At 29.4% G+C, this 16,706-nt stretch overlaps 8 protein-coding genes across 8 annotated transcripts; 2 read left to right on the forward strand and 6 right to left on the reverse strand.

Annotated features, from left to right (window-relative positions):
- Position 1: 1 nt before the first annotated feature.
- Positions 2 to 883, reverse strand: cubi_01093 (uncharacterized protein; the record flags this gene model as incomplete). The annotated part of the gene is made up of 1 exon (XM_029018105.1): positions 2 to 883. One exon carries the CDS (start codon positions 881 to 883, stop codon positions 2 to 4), a length of 882 nt encoding a protein of 293 aa, XP_028875442.1.
- Positions 884 to 1,169: 286 nt separating this feature from the next.
- On the forward strand, positions 1,170 to 1,823 carry cubi_01094 (uncharacterized protein; the record flags this gene model as incomplete). The annotated part of the gene is made up of 1 exon (XM_029018106.1): positions 1,170 to 1,823. The coding sequence occupies one exon, from the start codon at positions 1,170 to 1,172 to the stop codon at positions 1,821 to 1,823; it is 654 nt and encodes a 217-aa protein (XP_028875443.1).
- A 27-nt stretch (positions 1,824 to 1,850) lies between these two features.
- cubi_01095 (uncharacterized protein) lies at positions 1,851 to 2,141 on the reverse strand (the record flags this gene model as incomplete). Its single annotated transcript, XM_029018107.1, has 1 exon — positions 1,851 to 2,141. One exon carries the CDS (start codon positions 2,139 to 2,141, stop codon positions 1,851 to 1,853), a length of 291 nt encoding a protein of 96 aa, XP_028875444.1.
- A 181-nt stretch (positions 2,142 to 2,322) lies between these two features.
- cubi_01096 (uncharacterized protein) lies at positions 2,323 to 3,432 on the reverse strand (the record flags this gene model as incomplete). The annotated part of the gene is made up of 1 exon (XM_029018108.1): positions 2,323 to 3,432. The coding sequence occupies one exon, from the start codon at positions 3,430 to 3,432 to the stop codon at positions 2,323 to 2,325; it is 1,110 nt and encodes a 369-aa protein (XP_028875445.1).
- A 271-nt stretch (positions 3,433 to 3,703) lies between these two features.
- Positions 3,704 to 5,713, reverse strand: cubi_01097 (uncharacterized protein; the record flags this gene model as incomplete). Its single annotated transcript, XM_029018109.1, has 1 exon — positions 3,704 to 5,713. The coding sequence occupies one exon, from the start codon at positions 5,711 to 5,713 to the stop codon at positions 3,704 to 3,706; it is 2,010 nt and encodes a 669-aa protein (XP_028875446.1).
- Positions 5,714 to 5,927: 214 nt separating this feature from the next.
- Positions 5,928 to 8,210, reverse strand: cubi_01098 (acyl-synthetase; the record flags this gene model as incomplete). Its single annotated transcript, XM_029018110.1, has 1 exon — positions 5,928 to 8,210. One exon carries the CDS (start codon positions 8,208 to 8,210, stop codon positions 5,928 to 5,930), a length of 2,283 nt encoding a protein of 760 aa, XP_028875447.1.
- Positions 8,211 to 8,336: 126 nt separating this feature from the next.
- On the reverse strand, positions 8,337 to 9,098 carry cubi_01099 (U2 small nuclear ribonucleoprotein; the record flags this gene model as incomplete). The annotated part of the gene is made up of 1 exon (XM_029018111.1): positions 8,337 to 9,098. One exon carries the CDS (start codon positions 9,096 to 9,098, stop codon positions 8,337 to 8,339), a length of 762 nt encoding a protein of 253 aa, XP_028875448.1.
- A 251-nt stretch (positions 9,099 to 9,349) lies between these two features.
- Positions 9,350 to 16,486, forward strand: cubi_01100 (JAB PAD domain-containing protein; the record flags this gene model as incomplete). The annotated part of the gene is made up of 1 exon (XM_029018112.1): positions 9,350 to 16,486. The coding sequence occupies one exon, from the start codon at positions 9,350 to 9,352 to the stop codon at positions 16,484 to 16,486; it is 7,137 nt and encodes a 2,378-aa protein (XP_028875449.1).
- Between the last annotated feature and the right edge of the window lie 220 nt (positions 16,487 to 16,706).

Here is a 16,706-nt window from a genome sequence, read left to right on the forward strand (position 1 = left end):
TTTATAGAAGCTTAATTTTAGGTTTTCTTTTCGCTGATGAAACTTTTGATAACAATAGCTTTGGAGACTTAGTAGATATTAAGTATGCTCTAGAATCAGCTGTTTCTGACGTTTTATTTTTATTGCATTCAACAAAGTGCTTTGGAAGACTAATAATGTAACTTTTTGTATATTCCCTTGGTAAAGTTGATGAGTAATCCCTATCATACTTATATAATTTACCTTCGATTTTATTATAAAAAGAGAATCTCGTAAAAGGGCGTTTCCAACCCTCGTCTAACTCAAGAATAGTATCTACATTTTCTTCCTTAGAGTCAAGCATTACTTGGAACGTTGAACAGTGATTCATATCTAAAGGTATAATGTCTAGTATTGATATAGCTTTAACATTTTGTTTAATTGGGTGCAATAGCTTTACTCCTTGGTCGCTAATCTCCTTGCCATTCCCTTCTATGCAAACTGACTGATCATTAATATTGCATTCTTTCATTTTAGTACCGTTATAAATTCCTATTGTTTCTTCATCTATTAATTCCAAATCATCTAAAGATATGTGGTTTTTATTAAATTGATTTTCAATCATATCTTTGGCTTCAATTGAATCATTTGAAAAACCTATGTCATGCCTGGGAATCATATTTATTTGTAAAGTACTTGTGCAATCATAAAGAGTTGTAAAACACTCTTGAATATTGCTTTGATTAATCGGAAAATTTATATATTCGGGTTCAGATGACAAAAATGGTAATTTAATTAATCCAGAAAAAAACTCATGCTTATATGGAAACGGCATATTTGAGTCCGATAGATTTGCAGATGTAATTTGCAAATTTTTGCGGAAGTATTCTGCAACATTGTGATTTACCTTGCTTCTTAGCTGCATTTGATACAATAATTCATAAAAAAACAACTATAAACTTTGGCTCCAAAAGAATGCGCCATAATTAAATTTTAATCATGTAACTGTTGGCATTTCCAAAAAAGAAATCTTAAAATTATAACATTTCAAATTTCCGTAGAGTTAAAAGCAAATTATTATGTTGGAACGTTCAGCCAATCAATGTAAGTTACGAAAAATACCAGGATATACGATTAGCGCCTAAATACTTATTTGTGTTCAAGATAAATACACACTTCATTATATGAAGGGATTAATTAATATATTACAAATGTTAAAAAATAACCAACTAAGAAACCGAAAAATTAGAAAGCTTGACAACTATTGTAACGTTTGTGGAAAAGGTTTCATTAATCATGATAAATACACTTGCCATATTTTATATTCACATATTACCTGTAATGAAGAAAACTGCGATTATTCTGCACCAAAGGAAATTATGTATTATCATAAACTAAAACATATTAATAATAATGAAGGTAATAGCATTACAGAATCAGCAGAAGAAATTGAAAAATGGTTAATTTGCAGAAAAATGAGGTTTCCTAAATCTAATTGTTCTATTAAAAGTGATTTGTTAAAAAGTAAAGATTCAAACGAGACCCAATTGGATAATGGGAAAAAAAAAATCAAAGATACTCAGATTTCTGCATTAGAACATTATATACGAATGAACATGACTCAACAAGCACCATCTATTCACAATGTAAAGCTAAATAAATTTTCAAATAAAAAGAATTACAATTGTAATACTAATATAAAAGTAAGAACGAATAAAAAGAAAATCTTTCAGGAAAATAAAAAAGTCCCAAAATCTCTTCTATTTAGACTGTTCGAAAACGAAATTTGTATATATGAAAGAAAAATGATATCTGCTATTAACTACATATTAAAAAGTTTTTGTAACGCAAACCATTTTAATTAATACAAATGAAGTATAATTATTACCTTACTATCTATCAAGTTTTTTTAGAATTAATGACGTCCTACCACTATTCGAAGTATCAATTGACCTGTCATGAGTATCAGGTAATTTTCTATATGAAACTTTTTTGTTCCTTAACTTCCTTCCTTTATTTATTCTATTAACAATATTCTTTTTTTCAACCTTTAAGTTGTTTAAATTTGAAGAAAATAGTTCTGCAGAACTTTCATTTTTGAAATTGTCAGCAGCATCTATCCACAACTCAATATTTAAATCTTCATCGAGGGAATTTTTGAAAGCTACTTCCGATAAACTCATTATAAATAATTTCCCTGTGTAAAAATATCCCGCGGTAGAGTTCAAATAATTAAGATAAAAATGATAATAAATTTTGCCCAATTAAGTTATCTACAATATATAAAGAACGAGGTTTATTACGATAGAACATCAACTTTATAAAGTATAGGGTAAACCTTATATTTGTTATAGCATATTTTCCCTAGTTATCTACACTGAAAAACTGTCCGTTATTCACTTGAGTTGCTATTTTTGTTTCAAGAGCTAATGTCCTAAACATGCTTGCAATATTGTCATGTGGATTACTATTGTTTATTCCGAAGGGAGAGTAGTTTCCTGTAGAATTTATTTGGTTATCTTCTTCATTTATAATTTGGTTTGTAAGCCCCTGCACTCCCAAACTAGGAAAGTTACCCATAACTGAGTTTATTTTGTTCTGTGAAGGTTTTTTCAACTCTTGAAGACCAACTTTTTTATTTCTTCGCCCAATATTTGGCATTTCATTTGTGGTTGCTGTAGATTCGGAGAATAACCAAGAGATTGCACGCCTGACTTCTATTAAATTTTGTGAAAGAAATTTGATAGAAGAAACTCTAGAACACCATTTAATATGATATTCTGCATGAGGTCCGCAATAAAGCACTACCCCAAGGAAATTTGACAACTTTTTCTTTGATATTTCTTCCGTTAACCTCTCATTCAGAGCTACATCTGCAGATGTAACAATTAACCTTTTACAACCGTCAAGTTCGTTGTTAACATCTAACAGTTCCTTGCAATTCTCTGCAATGAAAACATATGCTCCGAGTGCCTCTACCTCTTCTTTGAAATTCTTTGCAACATTAATCCCTAAATTGGCTCTTAAAAATAACACAATTGACTTTACTTTGCTTTTAACTTTTACTTCACTGTTTTGAAAGCAATGATTTATAATTAGATTGGAATTCATTAAGGAAGGTAGAAAATTATCTCTATTATAATAATCATTGCAATAAGACTCTATATCATGTTTATAATTAGTTTTGTTTATGTTAGTGGTAAGATTCGATTGCATACATTCTTCAAAATACTTATTTTCAGTACAATTGAAATTCACCCAATTATTAATTCCACTAATTTCGTTTTTTTTATTTAAAATTGACGAAATATCTTCATTATTGTATGTATTATCACTATAATAATAACAATAGCTTTCAAAATCAAGGTCAACTGTATTTCCAGTAGGCAAGGATAGCGCAAGCGTTTCATTTTCCGAGATACCCTGGTTAAATGAGTTCAAATTAATTAATCTTTCGATATTAAAACCTGACATATCTTTATTCTTCTGACTTAGCTTTATTATTAATATTAATTACTAAAAGCTTTTTCCCTAAATAATTATGCAATATTAATCATTGCATGCGAAAATATTCGAAATGCATGCATGCACATGTAAAGTCAAAATATACTTTTGTCCGAAAATGATAAATTGTTAGAAATTCTTAGAAACTAATATTATATTTACAACTCGTAATTGATAATTTTGATAAAAATTTTTGTGTTTCATTTACTTTGAATATTATCAATCTATTCAGTATTAAATATTAATTTTCTTCTTTTACTGAACTAGAAATATATGAACTAGAAATTGAAGACTCCTCTTCTTCAAAACTATCAATATTTGAATTCATTGAACTACAACTGCAAGTATCAGAATACTCATCGCTTTCACTTAATGTTGGGCGACTTCCAAGTCGGAACCAAGGTAAAATTGCTTTGTTAATCATTGTTTGTAAACTTTTTGCATTATCAAACTCCTCAGAAATGGATTTATCTAATACTACATCTTCGCATTTTTCAAAATTGTTGGGTTGATATATCATCAATATTAATGGAATGATATATTTCTTTATTATGCTTTGGAATGAAGAAGTAGCGTCGTGTCCACAAGACGATGCTTCGCCACAATAAAGCAATATTTCCTTAAATTCCCAATAATCTAAACCCTTTGGATTAATAATTACGGCTGAGTAGCATCTTTCTAACTGAATGGGAGTAAGAAATTCTTCAAAATTTCCTCCTAACAAACCTGAATCATTCATTAAGTTGTAAAATTGACGATATGAAAGCCTATCACTATTAGGCCCAGAATAATAAACAAAGATCCTATATAATTTTTTGTCATCTTCTTGGCTAATGCTTGTAAGTGCTACTAAAATTTCTGATTCTTTATCTGAGCTTTTTTGAGTGATTTTTTTGGGATTATTTTTCTTTTCACTTTTTTTAAAAGATTCCTGATTTATTTCAATTAACTCTGGTTTCACAACAATTTCTTGAATTTCCGGTTCTTCTTGAATACTGTAAACATCTAAATAATCGAATGTTTGATTTTGATGTTCTTCATTAGAAGGTTCATCAAATTCCTTCTGAATATTTAAGTCTAATTCCTGTTCAATATCACAACTGCAACTAGCATCTGATACAGAGTAGGTTGCATCTATTTCTACATTATTTACGCTTCGATTAAATTGAGTAGAATTATCCTTGAGTTCAGTACTTATCTGAATATCCTTATCTTTCCTCTGAATTGTTGGATCACTTACTTGAATGCATCTCTCAGATTTAACTAACTTATTTGAAATTATATCAGCATAATCACAACTGAGTAAAAAGGAAACAACTAAATTCAACTTTTCTTCTTCACTTGCCCCGATAGATCTGAACTTAAATTGAGAAAAGCGATGCAAAAGCTTTAGAAAACAATTATATTCTATTTGTTTCTCCTCATCAGGTAAACTTTTTTGATTTGAAGGAAACATTCTGCCCAAAATATCAATAGGCTTGCTTTTGTGATAAAGTTTACTTAAATGAAGCATGTTTGCAAACTGTTTGCATTTTAGATAAATTGAGTTATTTGAAAAGTAATAAAATAAGCTTTCTAGATCCATATTTAACTTACATGGAACAGAAATAATAACTTCATTATTTTCATCTTTAACTATTTTTATTATATTTGATCTTAAATAAACGTCAAATGTGACCTCCTCCTCTAAATTTTTATTTTCTTTAATATTTAAAAGACATTTAGTAGTCCCTGTATCAAAAAAATTTTTCTCCTGTATCTTTTCATCATCTAGTTGTATTTTTTCTTTAGCTACTGTAAAATCTTCTAAATTGGTTTTTTTGTTTGATGTATTAATCGAATTTGCATCATTTATTCTATTTTGTCCAGCAAGATTAGTTTTTGATGGACTAATACTTTCTTTACCTGATTTATTTATTAATGAAACTTCCTTTAAATAATTTTTTTCATTCTCCTTTTGATTCGTTGAACTTTTTGAATTGTATTTGATTGAATTATTTGACTTTGCAATTTTATCGGAAATTGAATTCAGACATTTTGAATTTAAACTCTTAATATTTACTAATTCACTACTATTTAAATCAATTCGCTTTTTTATAACTGAAGTTTTTGAATTATTTATATTTTTGTCTGAATCTTTTATTTTGACACTTGAATTATTATCAGAAGTTTCTGAATCAAGTTTTGGTAAGTGCCTGTTCGACAAAAATAATGAAGAATAGAGAGATGATTTTAAATTACCAGTGCTCATTTATAAAATTATTCTTAATGTTGGTAAAATTTGCACACAACCTAAGGACACACAATCCATTAATGAAAAAGCGTTGAAAAATCTATTATATAAAAAAGTAATATACAAAATTTTTAATATTTTTAGTAAATAGATAAACTTTATTTTTTCCCCCATAAATCAACTATTTAATATTTGTTTATTTATATCATTTACTATAATTCTAAATTAATATTTAAAATTTAATTTTCTCTAATAGTTTTTCAGTATCGATGGACCCTTTAAACGTTTTCGGGATATTTGTCTCAACAATTTTGCATGGAATATATGATTTTGGTATTTTGGAGCAAATAAGTTTATTTTTTATCAACTCTTCTAATTTCATACTCCCCTCGAAAGGTTCGTAAATAAATACTATTTTATCATCCTCTGAAATTTTATCGTCTTTAATACCAATAACAGTGGAAAAAAAGTTTTCAGAAAATATTGAATTGTCTAAATTCTTTAAGGTACTTACAATTCTGTTATTAATTTCTTCAGAACTATATTTTACACCTCCAATTTTAATTATTGAGGAAGAACGAGATAACCAATACAAAAATATGTTATCTAATAAGATATTATCTTGACAGCATGCGCAAGAATTTAGCTTTTCTTTAATAATTGTCTTGGAGTCTTTATTTATGTGAATTACTTCTCTTTCCTCTCCTAATATATGTACAGTTGATGGTTTTGAAACATCTTTAATTTCCCCAGCGGTCCAATATCCTTGATCTCCCAATCCGATGTACCAAGGATGATGATCACATATAAATAGCATGTTATTAGGTATTTGTTTATTTAAGTTCTTATTCATTCTTTTTAATATTTCTTTCGTAATTAATACATTCTCGTAATTAATATAACCATTCATTACAATTTTCCCACGACAAATAATATGCCCAATTTCAAATTCATTTGTTGGGACAAGAAAGTTATCCGAATTGAAATCTATTGATTTTACGACCAAAATTTCCGCAAAAGGTTGGATGGACCTACCAATGAAGTATCCACTTTTTTTTATAGAATTAGAATAAACATTATTAATGCACTCACTTTCTATTTTAAAAGCAGTTTTAAGTAGTGAATTATTCATCAATAAATCAGCTCCACACAATTGTAAGCACGTTTCGGTTGATCCAAATCTAACTCTTGGAACCTTTTCATTCAACATTTTTTTGAATTTATTTATTAAATTATTTGATACAGCTGATGAACCAAAAAAAAAAAAAACTGATGGGTGGGATAAGTTACTTAACAATTCATGGCTGTCCTCAAAATAGTTATTTTCAATCATTGAACAAAAGTATTCAAAATGTTTTGGAACCAAAGGAACAAATATGCTAAAATTATTACCATAATAATATATTGAACTTTTGATCGTTTCATTCAATATTTGCCAATAACTTTTTGAATATCTATGTATTAATACCAGTTTTGATGAATTACGAATACAATATTCAGTAAAGCAAGTACTATTTACATGGTGTAATGGGTTTGTAATAACAAATATAGACTTTATATTGTCATTATTATTACATAAAACACTCAAGGTACCTATCATCGCCAAATAATTAGAAAAAGTCAGTTTTACTCCTTTGGGTTTTCCCGTTGAACCAGATGTAAATACTATATTTCTAATTTTCGAATCAGTCTTTTTTAATATATCTAGATTTTGATCTAGATTATTTGAAATATTTTTATTTTCTTCTTTATATAAATCAACTTTTTCGGTGCTCTTAGAGGTCTGATTAATAATGGTATTTCGAAGATTATTTGATATATTTTTATACTCTAGGTTTTGAACATCATTTTTTATTTTATTTGTTCCAAAAGAGTTTTCTAAGTGATTTCCCGAATAAATAGAAAGGTTCTGAGAATTATTCATCGATTCACCCTTTGTATAAGTAATTAAATCCAATTTTTGATTTATTTCACTTGAGCTAAAAATCTGATCTGAAGCTAAGATTAATATTTTTCTTTCATATTTTTTTAAGAAAATATTTGATATTTCATCAATAAATGATTTAGGAATATCATTATCAAACAATAATATCTGGCAATTAGCAACAAATAATTTATATGATATAATTTCTGCACTGTCATTTGTATAATTTAAAAAGACAGGTATGAAGATATTATTATTGTAACATACTTCTCTAAATATTATATCTTCAATTTTATTACCATCCCATAAACTGCCCACTTTAATTGTGTTACAACCACCATTTTTTTCTTTAATTTGGTTTATACAAGCAAATTCATCGAGCTTTACAAACATTAAATCGTGAAAATAATTGAACAAATCTTTTAAAATACAAGTTTTTTCCAGTTTTTCGCCATTTTTTTTCCAGTATTCTATACTAAACTCCTTTTTGGCATAATGATCACACATTTTCTCTTTTTGCAGACGACATATTGTTTTGTAATCAAAATTTATGGGTTTTCTTTGAATTTCTGTAGTTTCTGTAGTATTCATATTAAATTTGACTAATTACGTCTTGTATTTAAGTTTCAAGTAAACAAATAAACAAAAAAACGAGCATAGAAAAAATAAGAAAATATATTTATATGATCGAAAACGAATATTTATTAGATATCAATATTATTTGCTAATAAAATCATCAATAATTTCTTGTGCTTCTGGTGAAATTTTATTTTTGATAAGTGATTCTTCAAGGATTCTTAATTTTTCGATGTCATTACAAACAGAGATTGCTATCTTAATATTGTTCAGTTGAATATGGTTTGGTTTATTTTCTGATGAATCCAATATTACATTTATCTTTGAAGGGGAAAATCTACTTATATTTTTTATAAAATTTCTTTCAAAATTTTCGGCTGAAGAATAATGAACTAATAACTCTCTTCCAATACTATTAGTCTCAAAGAATAACTCTGATGTGCTCCTTTCAACTTTACTGATCTTTTGGAAGTCCAGATAAATTAAATTAGGAAGCATTCCTATTAATATAGTTTTGTAATTTGGAACCTTTGTAACCGGATTATTAACCAATGATAATCTTTTCAGATTTTTCAGAAGGAAAATTGCCGATATTGATTCAATGCTTCTAAGTTTATTATTAGTTAAAACCAAACTCTCAAGATTCGGCAAACTATTGGTAAACCCAAATTCAATATACTCAATTTCATTGTTGCATGCAATAAAAGTTGATAGTCTATTTAAATTTGAAATGTGATTAAGAGAAGAAATGGAGTTGTCGCTTAAATCTATACACTCAAATTGATCTCTTAATATTCCAGTATTATCAAATGTTTTAATTTTTGAATTTCTTATATTAAGTGAATATGATTCGTTAATCTTGTTTAAGAAAATAGTTGATAGTTGAGTCAATACAGTATCCATTATTATAAATGCCCGAGTAATTGGGATCTTATTTATAGAATTAGTATTTGAATCATTATTTCACAAATTTTTCGCGCTTTGATTATCAGGTGGGTCAGTTATTTTTAGAATACCGAATTTTAAAAGTTAAACTGTGCAAATATAACATTAAAACAAAGCTTGGTTTTAATTTTTGAAATTATTTTTGATATTTTAAGTGAATAATTATTTGTTTGCAAATAAATGCTTATAATTATCTAGAAAACAAAAATATGGGTTTCAATAACACTGTTCAAAATGAACAAAGGAGTTGCAAAAATTTTGAAATAAAAAACTTAAATTGGTTAAAATTAAATGAAAACCGGTATTCCAAACTTTTAAAAGCTAAGAATAGCCAAATTACTAAAAAGTCTAAATTACCACCTGAACATCTAAGAAAACTAATAAATATTCATGGTGATATGTCATCGAGAAAGTTCCAGAATGAAAAAAGAATTTATTTAGGTGCACTTAAATATATCCCTCATTCAATTTTTAAGTTATTAGAAAATATACCAATGCCTTGGGAAAGAGTAAAGTACGTAGATTGTTTATATCATGTTACTGGCGCAATAACTTTTGTAAATGAGATACCATGGGTTATTGAACCTCTCTATATTGCACAGTGGTCTACAATGTGGACAATGATGAGAAGAGAAAAACGTGATAGAAAACACTTTAAAAGGATTCGTTTCCCTCCTTTCGATGATGAAGAACCTCCTATAGATTATTGTGAAAATATTTTAGATGTTGAACCACTTGATCCTATACAAATCAGTCTAGATAATGAAGAAGATAGTTCTGTGTATGAATGGTTCTATTTGGATTCAAAACAACAATTTAGATATCTTAATAAAAAAGGGAGTTATAAAAAACGCAAATGGTACTTAACGTTAGAACAACTTGGTACTCTTTATAGACTGTCTATGCAAATATTACCTATTTTATTAGACAATAACTCGTATTATTTATTTAACAAAGATTCATTTTTTACTGCAAAAGCCCTAAATATTGCGATTCCAGGAGGTCCAAAATTTGAACCACTTAGTAGTGCTTCATTTGATGACGAAGAAGACTGGAATGAATTTAATGATCTTAACCGAGTAATCTTCAGATCAACTACAAGATCTGAATACAAAATAGCATTTCCACATGTCTACAACTCATTACCTAAATTTGTTTCAATATCGGTTTATCACTACAACGTTAATATTTTTGCGAAGCCAGATAATCCAAATTCACCAATTTTTGAGTTCAATGAATACTATCACCCGATATCACCAAATAATTGCTCATTGGAAAATATATACTTAACTGATCGTGAAAAATTGAATGATATTCAAGTTGATTTTACCCCTTTTTTCAATGAATATAGTCTTGAGACAAATACTACAACTAATGGAATTTTATTATTTTGGTCACCATTTCCATTTAACATTAGGTCAGGTTCAAGAAGAAGAAATTATGACATTCCTTTACTAAAAGAATGGTATAAAAATAACAATATTTCTTCCGAACAACCAATTAAAATTCGCGTTTCACACCAAAAATTGTTGAAAAATTGGATATTGAATTCTTTACATAAAAAAACTGCAAAGAATTGTAAAAAACAAAATTTTTTGAGAGTACTAGAAAATACAAAGTTTTTTCAATCAACGGAGATGGATTGGGTAGAAGTTGGACTTCAGGTTTGTAAACAAGGATATAATATGTTAAATTTACTAATTCATAGAAAGAATTTAACATATTTGCATTTAGACTACAATTTTAATCTAAAGCCAATTAAGACATTGACAACTAAGGAGAGGAAAAAAAGTAGGTTCGGGAATGCTTTTCATATTTGTAGAGAAATATTGAGATTAACAAAGTTAGTAGTTGATTGCCATGTACAGTATAGACTAGGTAATATTGATGCATTCCAACTTGCCGATGGACTACAATATATTTTTAATCATGTTGGACAACTAACTGGGATATATAGATATAAATATAGAATTATGAGACAAGTTAGAATGTGCAAAGATATCAAACATATTGTCTATTATAGATTCAATACTGGCTCAGTTGGGAAAGGGCCCGGAGTTGGATTCTGGGAACCAAGTTGGAGAATTTGGATATTTTTCCTTCGTGGGATAATACCCATTCTTGAACGTTGGATTGGAAACTTATTATCTAGGCAGTTTACGGGGCGTCAGAATGCAAATCCATATAGATCTATTAGTAAACAAAGAGTTGAAAGTCACTTTGATCTTGAGTTAAGAGCTGCTGTAATGCATGATATACTTGATATGATGCCTGAGCAACTTCGTTCTAGTAAAGCAAGGCCAATATTACAGCATTTAAGCGAATCATGGCGATGCTGGAAAGCTAACCTTCCTTGGAAAGTTCCGGGAATGCCACCTGCAGTAGAAAATATTATTTTAAGGTATGTGAAACTGAAAGCAGACTGGTGGACAAATTCAGCTTACTTTAACAGGGAAAGGATTCGAAGAGGGGCAACTGTTGATAAAACAGTTGTAAAAAAAAATCTAGGTAGATTAACAAGATTATACATTAAGGCTGAGCAAGAAAGGCAATTAAGTTACTTAAGGGACGGGCCCTATATATCAAGTGAAGAGGCTGTTGCTATTTACACTACAGCAGTTCATTGGTTGGAGAGTAGGAAGTTTATACACATTCCATTTCCTCCATTAAATTATAAACATGATACGAAATTGCTTATTTTGGCGTTAGAACGACTCAAAGAAGTATACAGTGTAAAATCGAGACTTAATCGCTCGCAACGCGAAGAATTGACATTGATTGAAAATGCTTATGATAATCCACACGAAACTCTTGCCAGAATAAAAAGACATTTATTAACTCAAAGAACTTTCAAGGAAACAAATATAGAGTTTATGGACTTTTATTCTCATTTAATACCTGTTTATGATATAGATCCATTAGAAAAAATAACCGACACATACTTAGACCAATATTTATGGTATGAATCTGACAACAGAAAACTGTTTCCAAATTGGGTTAAGCCATCGGATAATGAACCACCTCCACTACTTGTATATAAAATATGTAATGGAATAAATAACCTTGATAACTTTTGGAAGTACGATGATGATTCAGTTGGCCTTTTGGTTGAAACGCAGTTTGAACAGATAATGGAAAAAATTGACTTAACCTTGCTAAATAGACTCTTAAGGTTAATAACCGACCATAACATTGCCGACTATATTACAAGCAAAAATAATATCAATGTTACATATAAAGATATGAATTATTTAAACTCTTATGGAATTATCCGAGGTTTGCAATTCTCTTCATTTGTTTCTCAATATTACCTCTTGATTGTTGACTTGTTAATGCTTGGATTAACACGAGCAAATCAGATAGCAGGCCCACCAAGTCATCCTAATGAATTTTTAAAATATTCAGATAAAAAAATAGAACTAGCACATCCAATTAGATTGTATTGTAGATTTGTTGACAAGTTATACATAATAATTAAACTTAACAAACAAGAAATAAAAGAATTGATTCAACGTTATTTATCTGAAAATCCAGACATTAACAATAATCAAAATTTAATAGGATATAACAACAAAAAATGTTGGCCAAAAGAATGCCGTATGAGACTAGTTAAAAATGATGTAATTATAGGTAAAAGCGTTTATTGGGAGTTATCTAATCGCCTTCCGAAAAGTGTAACTACATTGGAATGGGAAAATTCGTTTGTTTCTGTATATTCTAAAAATAATCCAAATTTACTATTTTCGTTGGCTGGGTTTTCAGTAAGATTACTTCCTATTTGTAGAATAGGAAGAAGATCCTTTGAACAAAATGACACATCTTTTATTAGTAATGAAAATTCTCAATATTATTCTAGAGAAAGTACATGGCAATTAAGCAACAAAATATCGAAAGAAATTACGACCTATGTTTTTTTAATGGTTGATGAATCAGAAATTAGAAATTTTGAGAATAGAGTTAGGCAGATTCTTATTACTTCAGGTTCTGCAACATTTACTAAAATTGCAAATAAGTGGAATACTTGTTTAATCGGATTAATGACATATTTTAGGGAGGCAGTAATTTACACCGAAAAATTATTGGATTTACTTGTAAGGTGCGAAAACAAAATCCAGACTAGAATAAAAATAGGTCTTAACTCAAAAATGCCAACAAGATTTCCACCTGTGGTTTTTTATACGCCTAAAGAGCTTGGTGGGTTGGGGATGTTATCAATGGGACACATATTAATTCCACAAAGCGATTTACGTTTTACTAAACAAACTGATTTAGGAGTCATTTCACACTTTAGGGCCGGAATGACTCATGATCAAGAGGAACATATACCAAATCTGTATCGTTATATTCAGACTTGGGAAAGCGAATTCATAGAATCACAACGCGTCTGGTTAGAGTATTCGTTAAAGAGACAGCAAGCTCAGTTACAAAATAAGAGACTTACATTAGAAGATATAGAAGACAGTTGGGATAAAGGAATTCCAAGGATAAATACCCTCTTTCAAAAAGATAGACACACTCTTGCTTATGATAAAGGATGGAGAGTTAGACAAATTTTCAGGCAGTTTCAGATTTTAAGAAATAATCCTTTCTGGTGGACTCACCAAAAACACGATGGAAAATTGTGGAATTTAAGCAACTATAGAACTGACATGATACAAGCATTGGGAGGAGTTGAAAGTATTTTGGAACATACTTTATTTAAAGGTACGTATTTTTCGACTTGGGAAGGCCTTTTTTGGGAGAAATCATCAGGTTTTGAAGAGAGCATGAAATATAAAAAACTGACAAATGCACAAAGAAGTGGGCTAAATCAAATTCCAAATCGCAGATTTACATTGTGGTGGAGCCCTACGATTAATCGTGCAAACGTTTATATTGGGTTTCAAGTACAATTAGATTTGACAGGTATTTTCATGCATGGAAAACTTCCTACATTAAAGATTTCATTAATACAAATATTTAGAGCTCATTTATGGCAAAAAATACACGAGTCGATTGTAATGGATATTTGCCAGGTTTTAGACAATGAAGTCGACTCACTAGGTATTGAAATGGTACAAAAGGAAGCTATTCATCCCAGGAAAAGTTATAAAATGAATTCTTCTTGTGCTGATATTTTGTTATTATCGTCTTATAAATGGAATGCAACAAATCCATCACTTTTGCTTGACAAGAAGGATGAAACAACGCCCAATTCATCAATTAACACCAACAAATTTTGGATTGATATTCAGTTACGCTGGGGTGACTATGACTCTCATGATATAGAAAGATATTGCCGTGCAAAGTTCCTTGATTATACCAGCGATGCAATGTCCATTTACCCTTCTCCTACAGGAGTGTTGATTGGTGTTGATTTAGCTTACAACCTCTATTCTGCATATGGAAATTGGATTCCAGGGCTTAAAGAGCTCATTCAAAAAGCTATGGCAAAAATTATGAAATCAAACCCTGCATTATACGTTTTAAGAGAAAGAATAAGAAAAGGACTTCAATTGTATTGTTCTGAGCCTACCGAACCATATTTAAATAGCCAAAATTATAGCGAACTATTTAGCAATCAGACAACATGGTTTGTAGATGACACGAATGTATATAGGGTTTCAATACATAAAACATTTGAAGGTAACCTAACTACAAAACCAGTAAATGGCTGTATATTGATACTTAACCCATGTAGTGGAAAATTATTTATGAAGGTTATACATACTTCGGTTTGGGCTGGACAAAAAAGACTTTCACAGTTAGCTAAGTGGAAAACTGCAGAAGAAGTTGTTGCACTTATCCGATCTTTGCCTATAGAGGAACAACCAAAGCAGGTAGTAGTCACAAGAAGGGGTATGCTCGATCCTCTTGAAGTTCACCTACTTGATTTCCCCAATATTGTTATTAAAGGTTCGGATTTGAGCCTTCCATTTCAGGCACTTCTTAAGATAGAAAAATTTGGCGATCTAGTACTTAAGTCCACACAACCATCGATGGTACTATTTTCTCTATATGATGATTGGCTCAAGACAATTTCACCATTTACAGCATTTAGCCGATTAGTATTAATTTTAAGATCAATGCATATAAACCCAGAGAGAACGAAAGTAATTATTAAACCAAATAAAAATATTATTACAATGCATAATCATATTTGGCCATCTTTAACAGATGAAGAATGGGCTAACGTTGAGGTTTCACTTAAAGACGTAATATTAGATGATTATTCTAAAAAAAACAATGTACACATATCTGCTTTGACACAAAGTGAAATAAGGGATATAATATTAGGAATGGAAATAACTCCTCCCTCGATTCAAAGACAACAAATTGCAGAAATTGAAAGGCAAGTTAAGGATCTTGCAAAGAATACATCTGAATCTTCGGATATTACTAGTTTAACTACTAAAACTGTAAATGTTCATGGTCAGGAAATAGTTGTAACAACTCAAACACAGTATGAACAGAAGACATTTTCTTCAAAAACTGATTGGAGAGCAAGAGCTTTGGCTTCAACGACTTTAAGCTTAAGAAGTGACAATATTTACATTTTGTCTGATGAGTCAATTATTAGTATTTCAAATGGCTCGATTACACCATATGTTATTCCAAAAAATCTACTGAAAACATTCATTGAGATTTCAGATTTAAGGACACAGATTGGAGCATTTATGTATGGTAAAAGAATAATTGAACCACTTAGAAAAGATAATTGCTATTCAAAAAATGAATATGAAGGAGAATCTATTATTGAAATAAGATGTTTAGTATTGGCTCCTCAACATGGTAATCATAACTCTATTAATATGACCGATATTTTGCCAAAAAACTCGGTAATTTCAGATTTGGAGTTCGTTGGACTAATAAAAACCAAAGTTCAAGAGGATTTTTCCGTAACTATGTCTGATTTTAATTACTTATCAAGAATTTCTCAAAATAATTTGGATGTTCAAATAAATAACATTGCAATCATAAGTTGCAGTTTTACTCCTGGATCTACTACCCTTTCTGCAATTGAGGTGAACCGTGATGGTCTCGAGTGGTATAAAAATAACATCGACAATATAGATTTAAACGAAGCTTTTAAAAATTGCACATCAAATTACACTGAAAAGATGAAGTTAATACTTTCAGAAACTTATAATGGTTTTTTTTTAGTTCCAGAAGATGGTGTATGGAGTTACAATTCTATGGTGGTAAAGTATAGCTATTCCTCTAAATGCTCATATAAAGTCGATAAGCCAAATGCATTTTACGATGAAGTTCACAGACCGCAACATTTTTTGCAATTTGCATATTTAGAGAGTATAAGCGATTCTGATGAATTCGGATTATTGGAAATAGATGAAATTTTTGAGTAGCTTTTATATATTGTTTTTTATACGAATTATTTTAATTTTTTTAACTTCCACTTTAAAAAAAGTCATTTCATGCAACCTCGTATAATTAACCACCCCACTTTCACTTGACTTTTCAATACCTCTTTCTTAAATAAAAACTTGTTTAATGCAATTAATATTCGAAAATTGAACTTAACTTAATGGGATATCTAATTAGATACTTTATTTGTATTTTATCAAC

This window comes from Cryptosporidium ubiquitum, assembly GCF_001865345.1.
Source record: "Cryptosporidium ubiquitum isolate 39726 chromosome Unknown contig_16, whole genome shotgun sequence".
Classification (NCBI taxonomy): Eukaryota; Apicomplexa; class Conoidasida; order Eucoccidiorida; family Cryptosporidiidae; genus Cryptosporidium; species Cryptosporidium ubiquitum.